The sequence below is a fragment of the Ruditapes philippinarum genome, unplaced genomic scaffold (genome assembly GCF_026571515.1).
Source record: "Ruditapes philippinarum isolate M1 unplaced genomic scaffold, ASM2657151v2 ctg7_1_1_1_1, whole genome shotgun sequence".
NCBI lineage: Eukaryota > Metazoa > Mollusca > Bivalvia > Venerida > Veneridae > Ruditapes > Ruditapes philippinarum.
The window spans coordinates 400,295-428,154 of record NW_026856668.1 but is presented as its reverse complement, the minus strand read 5'-3'; the positions used below and the strand labels follow the sequence as shown (position 1 = coordinate 428,154).

At 31.6% G+C, this 27,860-nt stretch overlaps 1 protein-coding gene across 1 annotated transcript in view; it reads right to left on the bottom strand.

Annotated features, from left to right (window-relative positions):
* The window catches only part of LOC132747261 (adenylate kinase 9-like), a 46,645-nt gene that overhangs the window by 12,667 nt on the left and 6,118 nt on the right, over positions 1 to 27,860 (bottom strand). Inside the window, 25 exon segments of the mRNA XM_060736588.1 lie at positions 545 to 730; positions 2,092 to 2,166; positions 2,168 to 2,312; positions 2,777 to 2,904; positions 3,116 to 3,227; positions 3,822 to 4,015; positions 4,411 to 4,623; positions 4,984 to 5,105; positions 5,532 to 5,709; positions 6,030 to 6,076; positions 6,587 to 6,643; positions 10,482 to 10,667; positions 11,982 to 12,038; positions 12,965 to 13,074; positions 14,452 to 14,682; positions 15,053 to 15,275; positions 19,282 to 19,437; positions 21,179 to 21,286; positions 22,304 to 22,348; positions 22,759 to 22,921; positions 24,099 to 24,279; positions 24,718 to 24,959; positions 25,470 to 25,544; positions 26,067 to 26,195; positions 26,733 to 26,801. Coding sequence (XP_060592571.1) covers positions 545 to 730; positions 2,092 to 2,166; positions 2,168 to 2,312; positions 2,777 to 2,904; positions 3,116 to 3,227; positions 3,822 to 4,015; positions 4,411 to 4,623; positions 4,984 to 5,105; positions 5,532 to 5,709; positions 6,030 to 6,076; positions 6,587 to 6,643; positions 10,482 to 10,667; positions 11,982 to 12,038; positions 12,965 to 13,074; positions 14,452 to 14,682; positions 15,053 to 15,275; positions 19,282 to 19,437; positions 21,179 to 21,286; positions 22,304 to 22,348; positions 22,759 to 22,921; positions 24,099 to 24,279; positions 24,718 to 24,959; positions 25,470 to 25,544; positions 26,067 to 26,195; positions 26,733 to 26,801 — 3,432 coding nt within the window.

The window sequence follows — 27,860 nt, the reverse complement described above, 5'->3', positions numbered from 1 at the left end:
TCTACCCATACCGGGTATGTCAAGTTTCATAAACATATTTTCAGTATTTTTTGTGTTATCACTGGATCCAGGTTATGTGTAAAATTTGCCATATTTTCAGTCAATTTGTTGCCATAGCAACCAGAATTTTCAACATAGGAAGAAAAGAAAAAGACGTGCATAATTTCCATACTGCCATCTATCCATATATCAAGTTTCATAAAAATATTTTCAGTACTTTTTGCGTTATCGCGGGATCCAGGTTATGTGTAAAATTTGCCATATTTTCAGTCTATTTGTTGCCATAGCAACCAGAATTTTCAACATAGGAAGAAAAGAAAAAGACGTGCATAATCTCCATACTGCCATCTATCCATATATCAAGTTTCATTAAAATATTTTCAGTACTTTTTGAGTTATCGCGGGATCCAGTTTTGTGGACGGACGGACTGACGGACGGACAGACGGACGGACAGACGGACGGAGGGTAAACCTAAAGTCCCCTCCGGTAAACCGGTAGGGGACTAATAAAATTGACATGTTATTTTGATTAATGTCTGCAGACCTCAAACTCTTCAGCAAGGACAGCTTCAATATCTTCATCTTCTTCCTCCTCTTCTTCTTCTTCTTCTTCCTCCTCTTCATCTTCATCCCTCTCTGCTTTCTCAGCAGCTCTCTGGGCAGCTCGTTCAAGTTTCTTTTCTTCTAACTCTTTTGTTAATTCTGCACGACGCTTTTGCATTGCAGCATCCTGTTAAACAAAAATGAAAACATAACATTCTTTTCTAAATACAAAAATAAAGGATAAAAACTTTGTTTGCTTCATAGGAGCTGTTTGAAAGGTATTCTATGCTTGATGTTTCAGGTCAATAACATATGAAATTATTTGCGTACTTATAAGCATTAGAAAACATATATTAATTTCTTCGCTTCACTAAAAAATTTGATATATTGATTGCTGATTTATAAGAAAATTATTATCTAAAAAGAAACATTGTTCAGGGTAACATGCTGAAGTTAAATAAATAAATACATAGTTTAAGAAAGTTTTACATAAGTTTGCAGACACTGACAAAATAGGAAAGAGATGAAGATATTTGAGCCATATGAGCATGCTATAAAGAATGCAAAGCTAATATACACATTTTTTTCCAACAGTTAAAAGTTCGCTTTCATGACATTTTGTCGAAAGACATCTCATCGAATATGACAGTCAGTCGAATCTGACATTTGATAGAATTGGACAACTTGCACAATGTGACAAGTGGTCTTTTCTTTACATTGAAAGTTGTTGAAAATGTGTAAATTTTGTCAAAAAATAAATCTCGTTCAGGTCCTCTTAACCTTAACACATGAATGATGTGGTAGATGCTGTTATAAATAGGCTTCTTGACTCTCAGAAGCTTTGTCTCTGATTAATTTCGATCAATTGTTGTAATGGTAAAACATATTTTCAATCAGGTGTCGTAATCTCAGTGTTGACAAACTGACATATTTGACCAAATGTCCATATTCGACAAACTGTTGTATAATAATTCAACAACATGTCTTTTGACGAAATGTTGCACACTGTAATATTCATAGTAATTGATTATAAAGCACCATGTTGTTTTAGTGAAACAGGTTCAACATAATGCAAAATAACACCGAAACAAACATTTATACATGATAAATTTATATATAATACAGTATGAATAGTTTAGCATTTTGTATACATTGTTGTAATATGAACTTCAAAATAAATGACATTACCGAAGGGACATTGTACTTTGCTGTGTATTCTACCTGTTGTCATTGCAAAATATTCATTAAAGCATTTACATTAGAACTTTAACCTTCATATCTAACAGCTTTCCAGATATAGAAAAAATATTTTACTGACCTAAAAAGTACTTGAAGGACAAATATAAGCATCCAATTATCTCAATTCTCAATATGCACTTTTTGTTAAAATTCATTTGAATTTTTTGAAAATTTGTCATTGATAGCAGCAGATATCAAACCCATAAATCTAAATGAATTTTAACTTAAACACTCCCCTGACTAAAAGCAAATAAAGTAAAAGAAACAGGCATTATACTCAAATAGCACAGAAATAAATGTTTTGCCTACCCTTTTCTTTTGCGCCTTTTCCTTCTTCTTGCGTTTACGCTCTAACCGTTTGTCTCTCTTTACTTTCCATTTATCGAAGCCTGGGAGGCAGCAGACGGGCAATAACATCAGTGTCCTCTACAGTCAGAATAACACCGGCATCCGGAAACAAACCAGCTTCAGCCATGAACCGACACTCTTCTGGTGTACGTGGAAATCCTTCCAGGATAAAACCTGTAGACCTTTAGAGAAAAATGTTTCTGTTATTTGTTAAAATAGTAACAAAAGATACTGTCTACTTAATGCAGTCATAGTTTAACTCCTATTAAATTTAATAGGATTTTACCCGTTACTGCACTCAGGTGAAGAACTGCACTTAAAGGTGAACAAAAGGGAAAAGAAGACAATAATCTTTACGGTCAGAAAAAATGTGAAAAATATCTGGGTTTGAAAGTGTAAAATAAATTGATTGATTTCAACTTATTCATAGTGAAATGTTCTTGAATAATCCATTATAGACTAGGTAAAAGCTTCGGCACATCAAAAAAATCAACACATAAAAATTTGCCTAATTTTAATAAAGTATATATAGCGGCTTTGGGACTTTATTTTTACTTTAATACATTGAGAAATAAACTTAACAAAGTTTGACACAAAGTTCTACTGTAGTACACTTTATAATAAGGCAAGACAAATGAGCTCTTACTTGAATGGTTCTTTATGCCAAAAGTTTGGTAGAATACTCTCCAAGACTTCATTAGATAGTGGTTCATCAGATTCTAGATTGTTCTTGATAGATTCTTCTTCCTCAGTGTACTCTACTTCTTCTCCTTCCTATAATATAAAGATGGGGTCAAATAAAGCAAAGGTGAAATGAAGGTCAAATAAGGGTCAACTGATTACTGTGTTAGACTGCCTGACTAAAAAAATGAAAAAAATATTCAGAATTTCCTATTTAACATATTCATCTTTTGAAATAAACAGGATATGTTTTTCTTATTTTGATTTTCTAGACTGGTTTATTTCATTTGACTGGTTTACATACCTGATTTTCTTTACTTTCAGACTGGTCTGAAACCTTGGAAGTATCTTCAGTCTTCTCTTTGACTGGTTTGCCTTCAGGATCAATAATACCTGCTTCCTCATCCTCATCTTCTCTATAAATAGTAACATGAAGTTATAAATAGAAACATGAAGTTATAAATAGTAAAATGAAGTTATTAATAGTAACATGAAGTTATAAATAGAAACATCAATCCATCAGCAGATTCCAAAACTTGGAAAATGGGGTTTTCCTATCTAATTCTGTGAAACAAACAGTTACAACATGGTAAAAATAATGATAATAAGTGCAACCCCTTCACCACGCTCTTGCGGACAATAATGCACCAGTAAGTCATAATGGTAATAAAAAATAAATTGAAATTTAGGAATAGATTGAAAAAACCCAACTTTGCCAAGTTCTGGCTAACATCTATAGGAGCATAAGGTTATGAAGTGTACCAATGTTATCAACCATATAATAACCTTATTCCAAATAATCATATACATGTAGAATTGCCACACTTTACTTAAAATTTAAAGAAATAAATCAAACAAAATCTTTCTTCTCCTTTGATTAATTAAATGTACTGAGAGAACACAAATTAACAAACCTCATACCTTTAAAATCAGTTGTTTTTTTATTAATGTAATAAATTATTTTTGTAATCGATTTTTAGACTTTAATAAATGCTGTGATTGAAACATACTCTTCAGGTGGTTCCTCCTCGTTGTCTTCCTCATGTTCAGGTCCAATCTTCTTCTTTGTCTTATGCATAATCAGCTCCTGTAGGCGGTCCTTGAATGAGATGTGGAAGAGACCAAGCTTCTTGGCTAGTTGTCTGCCATGTAACGTTTTACCTGCACCCTTAGGTCCTAACATCAGCAATCTGATTGGTGGAGTCTGCAATACATATATTATGGTATATTATATAAGAATTGACAATGTCATGAAATAGTTTTATACAATCTTATTTTAAGTGGATAAAAGGAGTCATAGTTACCTATTTTATTTACATGTTATAATATAACAAATAAAAATTATGTATAAAGCCTTGGTAGGTATACTTCAAGGCTTGATACAAAAAAACAAAAAAAAAACAAGCAAGTTTTTCTTTTAATTGAGTAGTTGTGTTATAATAACAAATATGAGAACCAGTTTTACTGGGAAAAAAAAGAACATTTTTTTAACTAAAAAAACCCAATCAATTTTGCAAATTTTTAAGCCATTATTATCACTTGTTCTGATAAATAAGTTTTGCTCTAGTTTAAAAAAAACAGTTAATGTATGAAAAATACCTTTTGAGGGTGAGTTTTTGGTAAGAATTCTTCCGGTGAAGCCAAAAATTTCTCCCTGGCTTCTGATGTAGAGAAGTAGTAAACTTTTTCTCTGTATTTGGAAGCAATCTCAGGGTTACCTGGGAACAGCACATTGTTCTCCGTCAAGGCCACTGGACAGTAGTGGTTAGTGTCTCCCAAAGGTTTCTTCTTACTACGGTTCGGATCTTCTTCCTGTAAATTTTGTTAAATAACATTGATGTTATATTAATTAAGACTAGAACTCAAGCCTCAGTCCTGGCAAGCAAGTTTATTTAGCAGGGTATTATAAAGCTTCATATTTATATATTTTACTGTAAGTTATACATGACAAAAAAAGAAACATGAAAAATTACAAAGAAAAATATATCCAAAATGATACAAATAATTATGATTGTTCACATCTGTGCAGTCTGGCTAGTCTCTATACTATTAACTGAGTTACTTTAAAATTTTCACCTTAATTATCCCCAATATTCATAATAGACAGTTCAATCAATGAAAGATGGACAAGTCCATTTCTAATTTTTCAACTATAATAAATGAGTCACTTACCTCTCCCTCGGCCTCTTGCTCCTCCTCCTCGTCCTGGGCAGCAGCTGCATCAGCCTCGAGGTCTTCTTCTTCTTCATCTACATCCATACCTTGATACTCCCAGCCCTGATACTTGTAGGGACCTATCATAGGAAGTAATAACGTTATATACACAGTGTATCATCACATTAGTGCAATAACTGGTTAACTCCTATAGAATTAAGAAAGACTTAACCCGTTACTGCACTAAGGTGACGGTGTGTAAAATAAACCAGCTGAATAAACTTGAAAATTGTGTAAAGAAAGAAGATGGTTTTATAAGAAATCAATTTATCCCCCACCCCCTCTTATATTAACATGATATCCCTTAATACTTTTATTAACTTTAAATGCTAAAATCAAAACCGCTAAAATAAAAATTTTCAGATTGTGCTAGAGATTTTTACTGAAACTGTTTATAATTTTCAAATAAAAAATTCCCATTTTAGCTAAAGTTCTAAAATGTCATGTCATCAAATTAAAAAAGAATCAAATTGCTTCGAAGTTAACATAAAATAAAGGACTCTTACGTTCAATATTGGTAACAGCTTCATCAAGAAGTTCTTCCACTTTAGATGATTCAATTTCTAGTTGTACTACATCAATGTTCGAACCACCACTGATGGTTGCGAGAATGTTGGGGAAATCCTGATCGAAAGCTTTACGTCTTTCCTTATACTCATCCATCTCTGGACCATCAGGTATTTTCTAGAATACGAAATAATAATTCCATCATTTTCAAGGATACAAAAACAGATTGGTCAGGTTTAAAGTTTAATGACATTTTCCTTACAAAAAATGAGATTTTCTACTTATATCTGTAAAAGGGAAGTAATAATAAAAAAATTTGGATTAAATTCAGAAAAAAGCACACCTTTTCAAAATTTTCTTTAAAAAATTCCATTTTTGTACTACATGTATTTTATTAAAAAATTCTTAAAACTTTCCATTTTTTTTAATAATATTTGCAGTGTTCTGATGTATGTACTGATAAGGCAAAGACTATCTATTAAGTAATGTTTATCTACCTCTTCTTCATCCTTAAACTCAACTCTGTTTTCTTCTGAGCCATCACCTGTTAGAAAAGTAAAATTGTTTAATCATGACCATGTAGAAAAAATAAATATCATACATGTCAAAAGAAGTTAAAGAATCTGTATTTTATTCAACAATATGAAATAACTTCTTTATCTTATAATCATGTACACCACTAATTTTTTGCAGTTTGATAGGAATTTGTTACTTCTGGTACTATATAAATTTGATATGAATTTTTTGGACTCAGCAAAAAAAAAATGAAGCAAGATGGAGAACAATATGGATTTGATATGGATTTTTTTGGACTCAGAAAATGAAAATGAAACAAGATAGAGTACAATATGGATTTGATATGGATTGTTTACACTTGGGAAATAAAATTGGGACTTAGTATAATGTTAAGATTGGATCCATAATAATTTCTCTTGTAACATCTTGTGTTGCAAAAAAGGAAAGTTTATTGGTTACATTTTAAAAAGTGTGAAATAAAGGAAATAAAGAATAACATAATCATTACAATAAAATTATTGATGACATGCCCACTCACCTGCCTCTGTTGTTATTTCAGTTTTTGTCAGGTCAGTTTCAGTGGCATCATCTTCCTCTATTAATTCAAATATTGAAATAATAATTAGCTTTTTCTAATAAATAATAATTGAAAGGTGCTTGTATTGCCATAATAATGAATACTTAACTGTTGCAGCAAAATTAAAGCAAATCATGTACAAACATTTTACTATAAAATTTATAAAACTGTATTTAAAGTATTGATAATTTATTATACATTATATTTAAATATTCAACTAAATTTTATCTAGATTTACATGTAAACTTCAATTTTTTATCTAAATTTTAATAAAGAAATTTATAATTAAAGCTCATGAATAAAGTCATGAATTTCATCTACATAATGTACCAGTACTCAGATTCTTTATTAGAGTCATGAATTAAGTTTTAAGTGAAAATCAATGAAATACCTGCATTTGTCATTATTATGTACAATCATATCAATATTATTTTTCATTCAACAAAGAATAAAACCTGTATTTAAATATCACATTAGCAAAATATCTTATAAGAAATGGAAAGATTGGAAATTTCAATTACATGTAATTTATATTTCAAGAAAGTGCAAAAATTGATAATGATAATAGAATAGTAAGTAAGTAAGTAAGTAAGTAAGTAACGACTTTATTTTATGAGGCTAACACATTCAGTTTCCCGATCTTCCATGCGGGCCTCAATATACAAAACAACATAAAATACAATCACAATCAACATTTAGACAACATAAATATGTACATTAAACATCATATCAATACAATAAATAAGTAAACAATTTTTTCTTCTTACATAGAGAAGTGACATTTTTATAACTTCAGCATGGAAAGTATATGTTTTTGAAACAATATGTATAAACAATTAGTTAGAAAATTGCCACTGGATATAGGAGGATTGAAATTTCCTCAGGGTATCAGAATTTCGAATATGGATTGGTATGCTGTTCCATACCACAGGACCAGAGTAATTAAATGATTTTCTAAAAAATTCTGTTTTTGGTTTGGGTACAGTTAGTTTTTCATTTTGTATAGATCTTAAGTTAAAGTCATGTTTGTCATTTATTGTTTGGAATTTATTTTTCATATAAATAGGAAAGGATGGTTCATTTATAGATTTATACATGAGGATTGCCACTTTTGTACATAATTCTTTGATCAAAGGACATCCAATTTAATTCTTTAAATAGAATATTTGATGGGGTATCAAAACTTTTGTCTAAAATAATTCTTGCAGCTCTTTTTTGAAAGTTGACAATTTGCGAAAGTAATTCACTACTGCAGTTTCCCAAAATAGTGCAACAGTAGTCAATATGTGGCAAAATATAAGCATTAAAAAAGAGTTTTCTGGAGTGGAGATCAAGGTACTGTTTGATTCTAAGAAGCAAATAGAGCTGTGATTTGCATTTTTTAATAATATTTTGAATTTGTGTTTTCCATTTAAGATTTTTGTCAACCTGGACTCCTAGAATGTAACATTTAATATTCATCTATTTTTAAATATCTGAAAATACTATCTAAATTTTTTTCTTATAAAAATCAATTTCACATTAAAAAACATAAAAGCAGCCATAAAACAAACAAAGAAGAGTTTAGAAAAAAAATCCTATACTTGAAACAGTAACAGATGTTGAAGAACTAAAAAATATAACAAAATTTGGATATTTCAGTAATAAAAAGAAAGAGCAATAAGGAAAAATAAGAAACACAGTTATTATTGGTTTCTTCACTATAGAGACTTTACAGTAAACAGTTAAGAGAGCTTAGAAGATGAAGAAAAATAGCAAATGAAAACTAAGTTTGTAACACTTCCAGCACTGAAAATAATCTAAAGAACTTAAAAGTTTCTAAAATATAGTTACTAGATGTTATCTGTATGAAAATGATCAAATTGAATCGGATGGCCTAGATCTATCATTTACAAAAAGTTAACAGATACCAAAGGATACTGATCAAATTTATGAATAAAAGATGTAAAACATGTTACACTGAGAATAACTAAAAAAAAATAAGATTTTATTACAATGAAGATCTAACATGAAATCTACTTTTCAGATAAGTATGAAAAATCAAAATATTGAATCTGAATTTAGAAATAAGTTAACAGATAGATACAGACAATCGATCAAACAATAAGAATTCATGAGAGGCATATCAAAGCAGAATAATAATAAGCTACAATGACACATTGAAAAGATGTGCAACCTGGTTTTCCTTTTTTGTGCATGACTATATAAAATGTAGAAAATTTCAAGGTAAATTGTAACAAGTTTGACAAAATAGAGGTATACCATTAATATGAAAAAGAGATTTGTATACATTTCAAGTATATATGAAAAATGAATGAACAAGAGCCATGTCAACATGGCCATCCCCCGCCGAATGTGTTTGCTCATTGGAAGAATGTATATGTAGTAGAGCGGAATAATTCCATTTTAAGAGGTCTTTTGGTAATGAACACTGATGGCTATAGTGATTACAGATTTGAAACCTATGTGAATACTGATGGCTGAAAATAACAAAGGGCAATTACTGAAAAATAATGCAGGGTAGGTTATCATTCTTGTGTGCTGCATCCCTCCTCAGTAAAATCTATCCACCTATGAAGTTTCAAGTTGATACCTCAAATACTTTTTGAGAAAAAAATTGAATTGAAAAATTAAGTATGAAAAAGAACAAAGGGCAATAACTCAAAAATTATAAAAGGTAGAGTTATCATTCTTGTGCAGTGCACACCTCCTGAGTGAGATCTATGCACCTATGAAGTTTCATTTTGATATCTCAAAGGCTTTTTGAGTTATGCTCTGGACAAAAATTAATTTTGAAAAATAACAAAGGGCAATAACTCAAAAATAATGCAGGGTAGAGTTATCATTCTTAAGCACTGCACTCCTCCTCAATGAGATCCATCCACCTTTGAAGTTTCAAGTTGATACCTCAAATACTTTTTGAGATAAGCTCTGGACAAAATAGCATGAAAAAAAAAGGGCAATAACTCAAAAATTGTATAGGGAAGAGTTATCATTCTTGCTCACAACATTCCTCCTCAATAAGATCTATCCAACTATGACATTTCATGTTGATATCTCAAACACTTTTTGAGTTATGCTCCACTCAGGTGAAAAATTAGGTATGAAAAATAACAAAGGGCAATAACTCAAAAATTATGAAAGGTAGAGTTATCATTCTTGTGCACTGCACACCTCCTGAGTGAGATCTATGCACCTATGAAGTTTCATGTTAATATCTCATAGGCTTTTGGAGTTATGCTCTGGATAAAAATCAATTTTGAAAAATAACAAAGGGCAATAACTCATAAATCATGCAAGGTAGAGTTATCATTCTTGTGCACTGCACTCCTCCTCAATGAGGTCTATCCACCTATGAAGTTTCAAGTTGATAACTCAAATACTTTTAGAGATATGCTCCGGACAAAAATGTCGGACGGAAGGACGCACGGGCGGACGGAAGGACGGACGGACGGTCGGACGGACGGAGACTATTTCTATATCCTCCGCCGAAATTTTTCGGCGGGGGATAATAATGATAAATGTGATGATTTGGTCACTGAACCCTTAGCCTGCGGAAACTGAGAATGATATTAGCCCCCACCTCCAGTATAGAGCCAGACCAACCTGCCCTTCACTCAGTGTGGCCTGACCAAGCTCTACACTGTTGACTGACCAATAACTTCAAATTTTCATCTTGATATCCCCTAAAATCTGCGACGGACAAATTTCGAAAGCTCCGCAAGTCGATTTTACAATTCAGCAGGCTAAGGGCTATAAGCTAGGAACTTTGTTAGCTTCGGGTATTAGTGGCGTTTTATAGTCTAGCAAAGCTTCTACATCTGTCTGCAGGTAGCTACAGCAGGCAGGATTGTACCTCGCTTCGATACTTCTTCCGTTTGTTCCTCTTCAACTTCTTCTTTAACCTCCTCATCTCTCTCACCTTCATCTTTTGTTTCATCTTCTTTTTCTACCTCTTCATCCTCTGCCTTTTGTCCATCCTCTTTCTGCTCGACCAGGGTCTCCTGACTATCTCCACCCTTACCTTCCCCTTCACCTTCTGCTGTAGTTAATGGGAGATTGTGTTGCGATGTATTGCAGATTTTTTTTATTTTCAAAGCAATTAACTTGATTGTTAACACTAATACTAAGCCAACTGTATATTTGAAATATAGACTGGGTATTATTCACAAATGCTTTAATTTTTATTTATTTATTCTTTTTTGAGTTTCTTTCCAAAACTAGTAATAGAAAGAGCATCGAAACACGAGGCGTTCTGATTTATACAAGGGACGAATGCGAATCAAAAGTATTAAATATTATGAATGATAATCCTTTGGATGTCTACAACATCTTTTTTAATTTCTAAATATCAGTAAACCCAATTGTTAATTGATGAATTCTTAGTTGTTGACATTTTATGTAAAACTATTTCTTTTAGTATTTCATGATTTTTTGCTGTTGTCCTCATATACATTTTTATGCTTGTAAATACCTAATAACATATATGAATTATATCCAGTCTACATTGACCAAGGTGTTTTAAAAAGCACATGCATAAGTAAATACTCAACATAACTGTTAAAAACAATGCTATGAACATACATTTTATACATGTTAGATATTGTACATGTGGCTTTTAAAAATAGCATGCAGTCAAAGCTTTCTAGATTGCATTACAATGTTTTCTTTAGTGCATTATTAAACATCATCATGCCATGCATATTCTGTTCTATTTCTGTAATTGCTTAAAACTTATTTGCATACAAGCATGCATCATTTATACAAAAGTCAATTGTATCTCCTGGTCCCTAAGGAATTGTGGGTTCTTTGACCTTTTGACCTTCAAATCCCTGGAAAACGCTTTCTCTTTTAGGACATTCAAACAGTAAAATCCTTGATAAATTCCCTTGCACTGCTTGCTAGTTGTGGATCTTCAAAACAAAAAATTAGTGCCAAAACAAAAATTGATGGCACTTAGAGAGCAACTAGAAATAAAGAAAACCCTGCTCAGCTTGTTTCCCCTTTACTATCCCACAAACAGCTCTTAGGCCAGGGTTACAATAGACTGATGAATTATATGTAAAGCAGTCCTGTATGAACCCATAAAACACCTTTTTCATATTCAAAGCTTTGTCTGCATATTGTGATCATTTTAATAAAAAAAAACAACAAAAAACAAACAAAAGTTAAAATCAAAAACACCAAAACAAAATGATTAAAACCATTCAACATTACTGGAACTGTAACATGCTGAAGGGAAAATATATCATAGTTAGTCATTCAAAACACAACAACAAAAAAGGATGGAATTTTAGGGGGTGTTTTATGTCTGGCAGTCATGCATTCTGGGTAAAATATTCAAATTTATGCCAACCTTCCTCGCCCTCTGGCTCCTCCTTATCCTGACTGGTATCCTCCCCCTTTGTTTCCTCTGTTTGGGGTATAAATAATGACATACAATAACTATTTACTTTTATTTGGTGACTTTTTTGGTCTTACCATCTTCCTTGGTCTTGCAATGTCTCACAACGGTAAATGTCATGGCAAAATGCTTTTTGAGTTTTTACAATATTTAATCAAAATAATTTTTAAAAAGAAAAAGATTGAAATTTCAGTAAAATAAAAGGTTGTTCTTAAATGTATAGAATTGCACGGAGCTATTAGGTCATTAAATTACATTAAACATAGTACGAAGTACATAAATTGCAGCATTCTTTATTTAGTATAATCTTCAAAGCTGGCCACATTTACCATGACATTTACAATGCATGTATTCTCCCCTGCTCCCCTCCTCCTTTTTAATACCCACACTTTCAAATTCTACTACAATCTAAATATCAACATAAAAATTTCAAAATAAATCATGAAATCTATTTAACATAACCCGAACTTAAACAATAAGAATACAATTTTTTAATTAAGCAAATAAACTGACACAGGAGCTAATGTATTATCAATTCACCAGACAAGGGTAAAAGTTGTACAATATAGCTTTGCCAAATTTTGAAGAAAGAAACAACAACTTTTTCTGTGTATTTTACAAAAATTATCTGCAGTGTATATGGTCTGAAATATTGTGTATGACGTTACCTAAGTGCAGTAACTGTTGAACTCCTATTATAAGGAGTTAACCATTTACTGAACTAAGTTGATTATTTCTTTGAATAAGAATTAGAATTCATTTGACCCCCCCATATAAGGCAGTATTTCACATCCTTCACCACTTTTTAAAACCTATCCTCAACCTCTATAACACATCAACATAAAAAAAAACATATTCATAAATAAAAACAGTAACAACAACAACAGTTTCCCATGGTGACCAGTGACAGGATTTTTTTAAGGAATGTAACTCACCATCTTCTTCCTCATCGCCCTCGCCCTCCTCCTCTTTCCTCAGCCTCTCCTCCTCAGCTTTCTGTTTAGCCTCAGCCTCAGCACGCTTCCTCTCTTCCTCCTCTTGTCTCCTACAAAAATCACACATAATAAACTAAGCACTTTCAAGAGCGTAGGAAACTTTTTATGCCAAATATTTCCAAAATTGGCCTAAAGGTTGTTAAAGAAGCATATTATTATTATATTCACTTACGTAATATTGAAGGATCTACATGAAATAACTTTTTTTTTCATTTCTATTTATCTAGTTTTTATTTGCTTTATTCTTATTGTCTAAGCAATAAACTGGTCTGTAACGACATATGTAACACCAACCATGGACTATAAAAAAAATGATGGCTCAAATCACATGCAAGAACATAGTGCTTCAAATTTCAGCTGTATTAACAAAGATTTCTCTGTAATCACATAATACATGTAATACACAATGTAGCATATTTTACATTGGCATTTGAGACAAACCACTCATAAGACGGGGTTGTAAACACAAAATGTTAAACACATCAGCATACTATAACTAACCCTTAACAAGCTGAATTTGTTAATGGATTTACCCTTATTTGATTATAGAATAGTCCATACAAAGTTTATTGGATTTCAGAATATCAAAATACAAAAATCTGAGCTACCAACAGTATGGAACCCAAGTCAGACTGTATGGATATGCAGGCTGGCCTGGTTCTATACTGGTGGCAAAGGCAAATCATTTTTGGTTCCAGAAGGTTAAGGGTTTAAGCAGAATTCTACCAGTTTCAATACCAATAAAGCTGTCAAAAGCTCAATAAAACAAATGTTTATTACATAAAATATCTGCAAACAACTATCTGTATGTTATTCAATATACAATATAAACCAACGTGAAATTCTAACAAAACAGACAAATATTTTCACTAAATAACCAACAACCAACCCTAAGTAAAAACAAATATCAAATATTTTTTGAACACAATATATGCCTACCCAGGTTCAATGCTGGAAATAAATCATGATAACACAAGTTTTAAATCTATTAAATACTCTTTGCTTATTGTCCTATAGTTGAGTTCAATTCTGACTTTATTGTCTCTTTGAAAGAACTAAAATAGTGTGGAAAATTATCCACACAATGATATTCAAATGTTACAAAAGATCTAAGTGTTGTATTAATAAAACTATAGTTATATTTTTATGCTGAAGAGATCAAGAGTGTTTCTTATTAGTATAGGTAAACAATTAATTCAATCCAATTCTGATCAAAACAAAAAAAAATTTCTTATGAAAGATATATAAAGTTAAAATTCACCAAAATTGTCTTTATGTACAAAGTACTCTTTTTTTGCTTTTTGTATCAACTGCATTTCAAAAGAATTTACCAATCAAAATAAGCTTTACATCTAAATTTGAAAGATCATGATTAACCAATGAGAAGCAAGTTTTTATTTGAATAAACCAATCAGAAATTAGCTTACTTTCTTTCAGCCTCTAGCCTGATTTTTCTCTCTTCCTCTTCTTTTATTCTCTGCCTAATTTTTTCATCAATTTCATCTTTGTGCATATTGTACCATCTCTTCATTAGGAACTTGGAGCCGTCCCCACTATCCTTTAAAACGATGACATCGTCTGGGAGGAAGTTCTTCTCAATACACAAGTTCCACTGGTCGCGCGTGTTGGGGAAGTTGTCCAAAATCCAGCCACCATGCCTATAAAACAAGCCATACAATTTTTACATGTTATTATATTTTTCAATAGCCACAGAAGCATTGAATATAAATGGCATGGTTCACTGAACTAAAATGAATATCATTATAATCTATAAAGCTATATTTTACATATAAAGTGCAATTATAGAGGAAAACATGATTTTTTGTTGATATGGGGCTGCATTGAATTTTATAGCACTTTTGCATCTTTTACATCTTTACAGCCTTCTTCACTTTCCAGCTTCAAATAAGTCAATCTCTGACCATAAACAACAACCCCCCTCCCCCTGCCTCCAACACCCCCCTCTCTGACCTTTAATTAACATACAAACATCTGAAACATTTTCAAATATCATTATTAAAATCTTACAGGGGACCGTCTGGTTTGGCCTCCCTCATCATTTTTTCTGCAATCCTTATTCCTTCCTCAAGAATCTCCAGGTAAATCTCTGGTGTCAAGGTGACAGGGGTCTTCTCTGCATCTTTTACAGCCTGTTCCACCAGGGCAATGACATCTGGGTGGGTGGCATCAACATCAGGGATGCCTGCACCACCCTCCTTTCCTTGATCCCCTGATACTGTGGATTCTTGACCTGTGTTTGTGTTAAAAAAATCATACATCATTCAAAAATTTGTATATAACACTAATCATAAAATATTACCTGTATGTATAAAACAAGAGGGCCATGATGGCCCTGGATCGCTCACCTGACACAACCGCATCCAAGCAATGTCTTAAACAAGCATCATGGCCAAGTTTGATGACAACTGAGTCAAACATGTGACCTCTTGTATGTTATAAAATTTTTTTCATATTTGGGCAATGTGACCTAATTTTTGACCTGACACGACCCATATTAAAACTTGACCTAGAAATCATCAAAACAACCTTCCTGACCAATTTCCAAGAAATTTGGATCAAAACTGCAGCCACAAGAGTGTTAAAAAGATTTTTCTATTTTTAGCTCCTGTGACCTAGTTTTTAACCGGACATGACCAATCTTAGCACTTGACCCAGAAATCATCAAAACAACCTTCCTGACAAATTTCCAGAATATTTGAATCAAAACTGCAGCCACTATAGTGTAAACAAACTTTTTCTATTTTTAGCTCCTGTGACCTAGTTTTTGACATGAGATGACCCATCTTCGAACTTGACCCAGAAATCATCAAAACAACCTTCCTGACAAATTTCCAGAATATTTGAATCAATACTGCAGCCCCTAGAGTGTTAACAAGCTTTTTCTATTTTTAGCCCCTGTGACCTAGTTTTTGACTGAAGATGACCAATCTTCAAACTTGACTTAGATATCATCAAAACAACTTTCTTGACAAATTTCCAAAATATTTAGATGAAAACTGCAGCCTCTAGAGTGTTAACAAGCTTTTTTCTTTTTAGCTCCTGTGACCTAGTTGAGATGACCCATCTTTGAACTTGACCTAGAAATCATCAAAACAACCTTCCTGAAAAATTTCCAGAATGTTTGGATGAAAACTGCAACCATTAGAGTGTTAACAAGCTTTTTCTATTTTTAGCTCCTGTGACCTAGTTTTTGACCAGACATGACCCATCTTCGAACTTGACCTAGAAATCATCAAAACAACCTTCCTGACAAATTTCCAGAATATTTGAATCAAAACTGCAGCCACTAGAGTGTTAACAAGCTTTTTCTATTTTTAGCTCCTGTGACCTAGTTTTTGACCGGAGATATCCCATCTTCGAACTTGACCTAGAAATCATCAAAACAACCTTCCTGACAAATTTCCAAAATATTTGGATGAAAACTGCAGCCCCTAGAGTGTTAACAAGCTTTTTCTATTTTTAGCTCCTGTGACCTAGTTTTTGACCGGACATGACCCATCTTCAAACTTGACTTAGATATCATCAAAACAACATTCTTGACAAATTTCAAGAACATTTAGATGAAAACTACAGCCACTAGAGTGTTAACAAGCTTTTTCTATTTTTAGCTCCTGTGACCTAGTTTTTGACCGGACATGACCCATCTTCAAACTTGACCTAGATATCATCAAAACAACCTTCCTGACAAATTTCCAGAATATTTAGATGAAAACTGCAGCCTCTAGAGTGTTAACAAGCTTTTTCTATTTTTAGCTCCTGTGACCTAGTTTTTGACTGGAGATGACCCATCTTTGAAGTTGACCTAGATATCATCAAAACAACCTTCCTGACAAATTTCCAGAATATTTGGATGAAAACTGCAGCCACTAGAGTGTTAACAAGCTTTTTCTATTTTTAGCTCCTGTGACCTAGTTTTTGACCGGAGATGACCAATCTTCAAACTTGACCTAGATATCATCAAAACAACCTTCCTGATAAATTTCCAGAATATTTGGATGAAAACTGCAGCCACTAGAGTGTTAACAAGCTTTTTCTATTTTTAGCTCCTGTGACCTAGTTTTTGACCGGAGATGACCCATCTTTGAACTTGACCTAGATATCATTAAAACAACCTTCCTGACAAATTTCCAGAATATTTGGATAAAAACTGCAGCCTCTAGAGTGTTAACAAGCTTTTTCTATTTTTAGCTCCTGTGACCTAGTTTTTGACCCGAGATAACCCATCTTCGAACTCGATCTGTATTTCATTGAGACAAACATTCTGACAAAGTTTGATGATGATCCAATCAAAACTGTGACTGCTAGACTGTTAACAACCCAATTGTTAAGAGTGTTAACAAGCTTTTTCTATTTTTAGCTCCTGTGACCTAGTTTTTGACCGGAGATGACCCATCTTCGAACTTGACCTAGATATCATTAAAACAACCTTCCTGACAAATTTCCAGAATATTTGGATGAAAACTGCAGCCTCTAGAGTGTTAACAAGCTTTTTCTATTTTTAGCTCCTGTGACCTAGTTTTTGACCCGAGATAACCCATCTTCGAACTCGATCTGTATTTCATTGAGACAAACATTCTGACAAAGTTTGATGATGATCCAATCAAAACTGTGACTGCTAGACTGTTAACAACCCAATTGTTGACGACGCACGACGAGGGACGCCGGACATAGCCCCATCACTATACCTCACCGTGGTCAGGTGAGCTAAAAACCCATGTTAGTTTCTTAGATACAGTTTAAGCTACTGTTAAAAAATTCAAATTTATTAAATATAAATAATCTAGAATTAAATCTAAAATGTGATTTTTTCCCATTACCTTATAAATTTATAATATTTTTCTAAACATTAAGGTTAAATAACAAATCACAAAACAACGGTTATTTGATTATTTTTCTGTTATTAAAATCTACCTTCAAAAATTGAAAAAAAAACTGAAGACAGTTTAAGAATTAAATTTTCACTATTATTAAGAATAATGATCTAAATCATTCAATAAAACTTTCAATTATTCAATTTCATATAAAACTTTGTTAGGTATTTAATCAAAATCATCATTTTAAAATAAATGAGCCGTGTCATGACAAAACCAACATAATGGGTTTGCGACCAGCATGGATCCAGACCAGCCTGCATCAGGATCCATGCTGTTCGCTTACAAACCCTATTACAAGTAGAGAAACTGATAGCGAACAGCATGGATCCTGATCAGACTGCGGGGATGCGCAGGCTGGTCTGGATCCATGCTGGTCGCAAACCCATTATGTTGGTTTTGTCATGACACGGCTCAAATAACCTTCCGGATCCAATCACAAGTGGTATAAAAGAATACGGCCAGTACTTTCAAAGAAAGAACTAATACCCCAAGACAAATCAAAAGAAAAAAATAAATTCAAAACATGCAAAAAGAAATGAAGAAGTTGTGCAATCATGCAAAGAGTAAAAACAGAAAATTGGTGGTGAAAACTAGAGAAGCATTCTAAAGTCTACTAAGAGATCTTGATTTCTTTTTTTAAATCCTGAAATACAGTTATATTAAACTATGACCAAAAAAAACCCTTAGAATATGTAAATAAAATAAAATAAAAAAACTTCTACGTTAACATAAAGATAGCCAGTCAGCAGTGTCGTAGAATCTTTTCTTTCAAAATTTTTCTTTTTTTTTCATGAAATATGTATCTTGAACCTGGGTTACTGATGACCTAGCTAAATGGACTAATCACAAATAAAAAATCCAGTGGCTGAAATTGGACTTGTGAAAATCGTCTGGTCTGCAGGGAGGAGAGTGGGATGCTTTAATTATTGATTGTTCAAATGTTTAAATCACGAGTTTCTATTGTAACCATCAATATGATGACAAAATATAATTATATTTTGTTTTGATTGTAGCCCTAAACTAAATTATATTACGGATATAAATTTTGCAGTTCTTTGTTTTCAGAATGAAAAGGGTTAATAAAAAGATATCTATAAGTTGTTTTAAAGAAATAACATGTACAAGTAAATTAAGTTAATAGCACATACTTGTATCACATATTATTTATGCCAAGACTTTCAATTCACAGTAGAAGATATTGATGTATATGTGCTAAGGAATGGATTTTAGGTGGAATATAAATCACTGTTAGTAAGAAGTCTTTGGGACATACACTCATAGGCGTTAGTAAGTCAAGTTAGTGTTTTATTTTAGTTAACAATGTTGTTAGTGGTGTAAGACAATTAGATGTTAGCCAACCACCTTGGGTGGACGTGGCGGATTCATCAGCTCTCTCACTCTGTGAGCTCTCACCACCAGAGGGCGCTGCCTGGTCCGAGGGCGCTGTCTCCTCTCCGTCCTCCTTTTTAGTCTCACCTTCCTCCTCGACTTTAGATGTTTCAGACTTTGTCGGGGAATCTAAATGTGTTAGATCAGCAAATTATTTTCAATTTAATAACACAGTCACCTTTGATTAAGCTTCTAAACATTCACCAATAAACACTACATCCTCTATTGTATAAAAACAACTTTTTTTAATTATCTACAATAATATCTTCAACCGTTACCAATTACATAAAAACAAACACTGATCCTTTTCCAAATAATAGTAAAAAAAACACAACAAAACTTTATAACATAAAGAAACTGAAAAAAGAAAATAAATGAAAGACTGAAAGTTTCTATAGATTCTATAAAGCATTTTACTATAAATAAATAAAATCACTATTCTAATTAAACATAAACAATCAAACACTTGTTCAGAATGCATTCCCTTTAACTTTTCAACTTTTCTGCACAAAGTTACATAACCTTAGAGCTAAGATTATCTTATTAAAATATAAAAATATTGTGTTTTTTTTTGCTATTTTTACCACACATGAAAAGTTCTGTTGTTTTTTTTAGAAATACAACAAAATTCCTACCCATCTACCATCTATTTTTAGCTTAAAGTTTAAGCAGTTTAAATGGCTTTTTTATTTTTTAATAGATTATTAGTTTTATTTGCAATAATATAAAGTTATAAAATTTGCATGAAAAAAAAAGTAAAGAAAAAAAAGTAAATAGAGTCAAAACCTCTTTAAATTGATAAAGGTATTGCTTATAAGTATTATATGTATTATATTAAATAACAGGTTTTGGAGCTGAATGAGTTAAATTCTCCACCGTACATCTCATAAGAATCACCGAAATATCTACACAATGCACAAATGCCTGTCTTAAAATATTTCCGAGACCAAAACTAATCTTAACAATTTCTAATGCAGGTTAAGACAATAAATAGTTATTAAAACTGGGCACAAAAAATGACTGTTTTTAATTTTCAGCAACCAAAAATGTAAAACTTTTTTATGCAAATATTTAACTTTAATTTGCTTCTTGACTGACAATTTGGTTAAGATAACAAAAAAAAAAACAGGACCTAGAATTTTATTCTAAATTGCATTATAATTATTTAGGATATCCAGATATCAACAGATTAATAGATACATGTACATATAATAGGATTTAAAGGGGGAATGTTACATTGTAGTAATAATAGTACCGTAATAATGTAAATTATCATCATGCTAAAACCTGGCCTATTAAAATGAAAGCTCGATAAAAAATGAGCTCTCAAAATTTCTATAATTACATTCAAGAAACCTTCTAGCAATAGAAATAGCTAAAGAAATATGCTTCATGTATAACATGCCTATTCTAAAAGAAGAAAAGAAGGTGCTTAAATTATCATAATGTGAATTAAACTGTAATAAAGAGAGACAACTCTATCTGTTATGAACTGTCAAAATAAAGTGTGAAACATTTTACAAAATAAATAGGTTTTCTATCAGTAAATTAAGAAAAAAAGTAAGCCATCAGTCAAAAACAGAGAGAGTAATCTCCCTTCATAAATAAGAAAGAATGAGTAATAAAAAGAAAGAAATAAAGGGCAGCAACTCTAGCTGTCGTCTGCTACCTAAAAGCAATAAAAAGGTTAAAATAAAGAACAAAGTTAGCCTATTAAACTAAAATTAAAAATATAGAAGTTAAAGAGCTGTTATGCTGAAATATAGATATAAATAGATGACATGTTACAATATCAATATGGGAGAAGAGCTAAATATAGTAACAGAGGGAAGTAACTGTAGCAGGTTTCTATGGGAGTTGTCTCCCTCACCTTCAGGTTTGGACTCAGCCTCTGTAGTGGTCTCAGCCACAGCCTCTTTTTCAGAGGCCTCTTCTCCGTCACCCTCACCTTCTTCTTCCTCCTCATCCTCTTTTTGTGCTATATAATTTATCAATAAATTTCCATGATAACAAAAGGTACACTACTGCAAATATGAACAGGCTTATTCTCAAATTATGTCAAGACCTGTTTTAATTTTAATTGATAATTCAAATCTAAGTCAACAACTGAAAAGTATTACCTGTGCAATTAAGAACTTAAGCATTTTTATTCAAAATTTCTATATTTAATCTTTCCAGATTAAAAAAAAATTGTACCACTACTTTGATAAACTAAACCAGGATTCCAGGAATCAAAAGTTCAAACACAGCAAAGACAATAGAAATGTGACTTTAAAAACTGTGTGAAGTGCAGCTGACAATAAAATTTACACTTGCTTTGATGATCAGTCTCAAATCTTAATTATTCATAAATTAAACAATTTATTTGAATTATCAGTTCAATTTACATCAAGGCCGTACAATTAATTATATTCACTAGTAATTAAGTGAAGAAAATATGGGTAACAATATATAAGTTACTTGTTGAGACTGATCTCAAATCTCTGATTTAAATCACAATCTACCCTATCGCTTAACCTTTTAAATCACACTGGTATGAAAAAGAACTGTACATCTAGAAAAATATGTACATTGTAAATTATTGTAAAAAGTTTGCAAGCTCAGTATCCCAAAACTTAAGCCTCAGAAGGCTGATTGGTGTACACTATTGGGAAAGAGCTATTTACTATCATAAGTATTTCTTCTAGATTAACAGTACATTATCTAAAAAAATTGTGGATTCCTCAAGAATGTAACTTAACTTTAACATAAAATCAAAATAAGACAGAAATTAATGGGTGTCATCCCATTAAAAAAAATAGGATTGGAACTAACTTATAATCATCAACTTTTCTAGATTTACAGTTCATATTTCAATCATTGTCAAAACATTACCAGGAATTCAGATAAATGAAAATAACATTCAGTCTGATCTTAAAATAAAAAAGAAATGGAAGAAAGGTATGGTGTAGGTTTCTAGAGTGTGCATCTACAGGGTGAAACAAATGTTGACTACCTTCTCTTTCCTCAGCTTCTTTCTCCAGTCTTTCTCTCTCAGCGGCTGTTGGTTGAATTTATATATTAATATAATATACTAAATACACAAGTTAATTCTGATTATGTACCATATATCAATGTTAAAAGTACATAATTATATACATTAATGTAAATTATATTGTGTATTATGACAAACATACAAAAAAAATCTGACAAATTTTTAAGCCATAGATAGTACATTTTACATCTGATGTTAAACACAGAGACAAAGAAACAAACAGTGAAAATATGAGAACATTTAATAACAACAAAACTGTTAAAATTGGGTGCCGTAAGATAATACATGCATATAAATTTATTATTTTAAATGCAGATGCGGAAAGTCACAAGACATGCATAACCTGGTTGAAAACCCAATTTTAACATTTCACAATGTAACAAGAAAACGTAGGACAAAAATAACATAATAATCACCTTCAGCAGCCTCTTTTGCAGCTTGTTCTGCCTCCATCTGCTCCTTGATTTTGGTGCGTACCTGATTAATGGCCGTCTCCGTGGTTTCTTTTCTGACATTCTCGATCGTCTTTTTCTTCTCTAACTCCATCCTTGGCTGAATCAACTTCTCCATGTCTAATACCTGTAGACATAAAAACAGACTCAATTATATATCAGGTTTTTTTTTTTAAATTGCAAATGACAGTGGCTTTACAATTGTTATATTATGCAGTTGTTTAAAAAAATTGACTAAAATTTTTTATCTACATTTGCCAAATACTTTCTAATACAGAGCAAGCACATGCAGAGCAAATGGACAAATCCTAAATCATCTACAGCGATGCCACCAGAACCAAATACTGTAACCTACTTTTATGCAAGTGTAAAACAATTCATGGCATTGAAAACCTGCCATTTTTATTTTGACATACCTCAGAATTTGGCAGATAAATTATGGCAATTTTGAACAACATAATATAATACTATATAATACAAAAAAAATGATTCTAACACTATCGGAAATTTTTCTATATAAACAAAGAAGGTCCGAAGCGTGCATTATTCTACAACAATGCACTCGCCGTTCTTATTACATCCCTATGTATTTTCACATTTTGTTTGAAAAATCTGATAAATAAAAACATTTTTTGTCGAATTTTGTTGTGAAAGCTGTCTAGAATGAAAGAAAATGGTCTAACTAAGAAAATGAATCCGAACACCAATATCTTTAATTCAGTCGTTAACGCTGTACAGACGTTTAAAGTGTTGTTTACGTGACGTCACAATGAAGCGCCAAACAGCACGTGCAAAACAATCAAATCAAGTACGCTATTTTAATGTCGCAAACGAGTTAAGTTTAACATTTATTTCACTTTTAATAATTTGTATTTCGCTTGAAAATTTTTAGAGTGAAATAAAATAAACAAAGTTTTACCAACGTTTTCAAAATTCGTTATTCTCAAAATGTTCCTACACACGGTAGACTTAACGACAGTTTTTTTCCAATCCACTGGAACAGCCTTTAAAGAACGTTTCTATGGGAAACTCTCAGGCGAAAACAAATTTAACCACCAAACATAAAGTCCAACTTTATAATAATAATTATATTTTTTCTTGACGTATTAGAATGGAAATAGATATTAATTCTTCGTGCATTATTGTATAATAATGCACGTTTTTCATTCAAATGCTTTGTAATTAATCACTCAGAATTTGGCAGATAAATTATGGCAATTTTGAACAACATAATATAATACTATATAATACAAAAAAATAAAAAAATTTTGTCTGTAAGGCTAAATTTTACAAAGATTACTTACCCTCGCACCATATTTCTGTGCTAATAGATGCGAGAAAGTTGTTTTTCCAGCAAAAGGAGCACCTAACACAGATATCTTACAAGGAGGTCGTGGCTGGTCTGGCAAAAGGTAAGGCCGTGGATTCTTCAGGAATTTTTCCATGGCCTCGCCACTTGATAATACATACATCTTGTCCAAGAAACTGTAAAATGGAAAAACAAAATCAGAATGTTTAAATAAAAATGATTTGAAACAATGCTAATATTTTGATGCTGCTATTTTTATTTCAAAGTTTTGTTCTTTTTAATGCCAACTCACATCATCCTTACAATAAGCTTATTCGATGCAAACAAATATTTTTATCAAAGTTGACCTGGGCTAAAAGATAAAATGATTTCTCAGAAAGGAAAACAGGGTTCATATGGAATATATTTTAGTTTATTATCAAGCAGTGCAAATCTGTATGGATAAATGTTTCAAAAAGCCTGATGTACTTGATTGAATGTGATTACTCGGTAGAAATTAATCTTTTATAAATTTATAAATCCCTATAGACATCTCAAAAAGAGTTCATTTCTTTTTAATCCTGAACTTAAACAAATATAACAATTTCATGCCAGATCTAAATAACGTCACTTACCTGACAGCAAGGTCCGGTTTTCCTGGAATGATGTTTCCCTCATGCAGAGCAACCGGACAGTTTCTCAACCATCTACTGCGTCGCCACCGGAACCTTGGGGCAACCATCTGTTTCGGAGCCAAGCTTCTCATTAGCTCGTCTGTGTCAATCTCCTCTGGGATTTCTTCCTCTTCTGGATCGTGCAGACGCATGGGTACTGCTGCTGGTCTCAGCACGAAACAATTGAGACGCTGTTGTAATTGCTGAAAGGAAAACAGATTACGGCAATTATTATTTATCCATCACAAAGTGACTTAATTTATTCAAAACTTTAGTTTTTTTTCCTTTTCCCCTTTATAATAAATCCAACCATACATAAGGATATGTAAGTATCAACACTCATAGACCAGACCTAACTTTCAACACTCATAGGCCTAACTTTCAACACTTATAGGCCTTTCAAAGTAACACATTTGATAAAGATTATCCTTATAAACAATATACAAGTACTTGTATCTAATTATATATACATGCCACTTTATTACTTAGTTAACAAAATTTGTTTTCTATTATTCCTAAAATACAATTTCTAACCAAAAATCACAACAACCTAACATAAATAATAGTCATTACAATCCAATAATATGATGTGTTGTTTTTTTAAAACTCCAAATCAATTCAAATCACATTACTATCATCGTAAGAACATATAAATTTTTACGACTGATGTATATAATATATATTTTTTTTATAATGATTCTTGAAATATTTACTTTAAACAGGGTAGATGAAGTCTGGTTTCCGTCCATCTCTATCAAATACTGTTGGTCATGATCAGCCATATACTCCTGTTAATGATAAATATATTAACATAATATAACCACAAAAATATTCAAATATTATGTAACCATATAACTGAAATTCTGCAGTTTTACACATAGATATATATTTTGTATGTTTGATACAAAAGAAAATTTGATGACTGCTTTATGTATTTTACTCACTGTGTGTGTGTGTATTTTAAATAACCATAAAAAAATACCATATAGGTGAGCATTATTTAAACAGTCAATAAATATACTTCATTTATTTTGGTAAGTAATTATGACTAGAAGCATTCAAAATGTTGATAATTATGCAATATAAAATCATTTTACAGGTATTATATTTTATAGCAATACATCCTCTTTTTAACCCTGTGAAACTTCTTCGTCTAATTACATTTTTAATAATAATTCATAAATTGTCGGAATCAACAATATACACTATTAAATTAACTGGATATATTGACAAAAATATATATTACCCTAGAGTTGTATTATCTGAATGGTCAAATAACTTGTTAAGTATAATTTTAACAGCATTCTTACCTCTAGCATTCTGAGTAGATTGACTTTATATTTGCGTATATTTTTCTCCACTTGTTCTGGGAGATCCTCTGGGCGAACAATAAGCCTCTCCAGAACCTCTGCTGGCAGTTCCGGGATCATGTCCTCATCCTAACAAACACATAAAGATAAATATTCCTTTATCGTGGCAATATTCACAGACTTATGTTTGATTTTACTATATTTTCATTCTTATTTTTACTTATTGCATTTGATCAACATATAAAACATTGAATAAAATTCCAGATGATGATTGCCATTCAATACATAAAATGATAAATGTGATATCCATAGCGACCATTACTTAACAAACATAATAAACTGCACAAAAAAAAACAAAATCAGTAATTTTAAATCTAACATCTGGCATTTGCATTCCCTAAACAGTTCTTAATCAAGTAACTATACAATACTGTACTCTTTGTTGTTCAAAATTACTTCCAACAATATCATCTGTTTGGCAATATTATTTTCTAACAAATCAACTGCTTGGTGTGAAAGGGTTGTAACTCCATCTTTATATGATATAGGTTACAACCCTTTTGCACTAAGCCTGCGAAATGCTTGTAAAGCATTAATCTATATGTCAAAATGATTTCTTCAAAAGGTCTACAGCAAATAAGTAAAATGTATATTTTCAGCACTGACCTCATTTGGAGATTCTTCTTCTTCAGCCTCTTCTTCTTCTTCCTCTTCTTCACCTTCTCCATCTTTCTCCTGTTTAAAGGTCAAAGGTCAAGGTTATTGCATATTTATACCTCTGAGAATGACTTTTCTCTCCGTAGTGGTATAGTGATGATGTTGTGACAAGGTATGAAAATTTCTATAGGATGTGGTTATCAAAGTTTAATACAATGTATAATGCATTATGCCAAATTATAATGGCATGTATTTAGACTTTAGCACGGTCGATTGAGGATATTTGACAAAATTCTCACCACATGTAAGACTAGTAATCATAAGGCTATCATAGTCATAATAACATGAACAGGTTAAAAAAATACAAAATTAGCAGTTACCGCTAATTTTGTATATTATTTTGCCTGTTTTCCCAATTTAATAACAACAGTATCAACAGTATTAAAATTAATCTTGATTTATTGGAAATTTAAATGTCTAGATATTAAATATGTTATTACCATACATCAGAACCCACACTATTAAATGATTTCAAAAGGGGTTCTATTACAGTATGTTAAGATATGCTGCATAAGAATTCAGAACCTGTTATCTTTAACAATGTTGGACCATGATAAGAAAATGTATTATCTTCACATACTGCAGTATTTGATGAAAAAAATATTAAACAGTTGAAACGTACATATTAACTCATAAATATTTGACATATATTTTGTGCACACAATAATTACAGAATAACTAGAATAGTAAGTGACGTCAAAAATGAATGAAACATTTAAGATGGTGTTATAGTTTTACACAATCACAACAAAAACCTTATGAAAGAATTACGGCAACTCTTATTAAGTTGTCTTAGAATATTTTTAATAGTCAAGAGATAATATTAAATACATGTAGTGTGTCAAAGTCACAAAGACCAAGTATAACTCAAACATAGAAATTAAATATAGTAAAACAAGGCTTAATTCAATATTATAAGAATTACAATCAATTATATTTTATATACACAAATAATAATGATTTTTCAAATATGTATACATATAATATATACACAGCACACTATTTAGACTTACCGATGAAGTTTTTTTCTATGTGACAACCAAATAAGTACAAACTCATTTCAAAAAATATATGTGA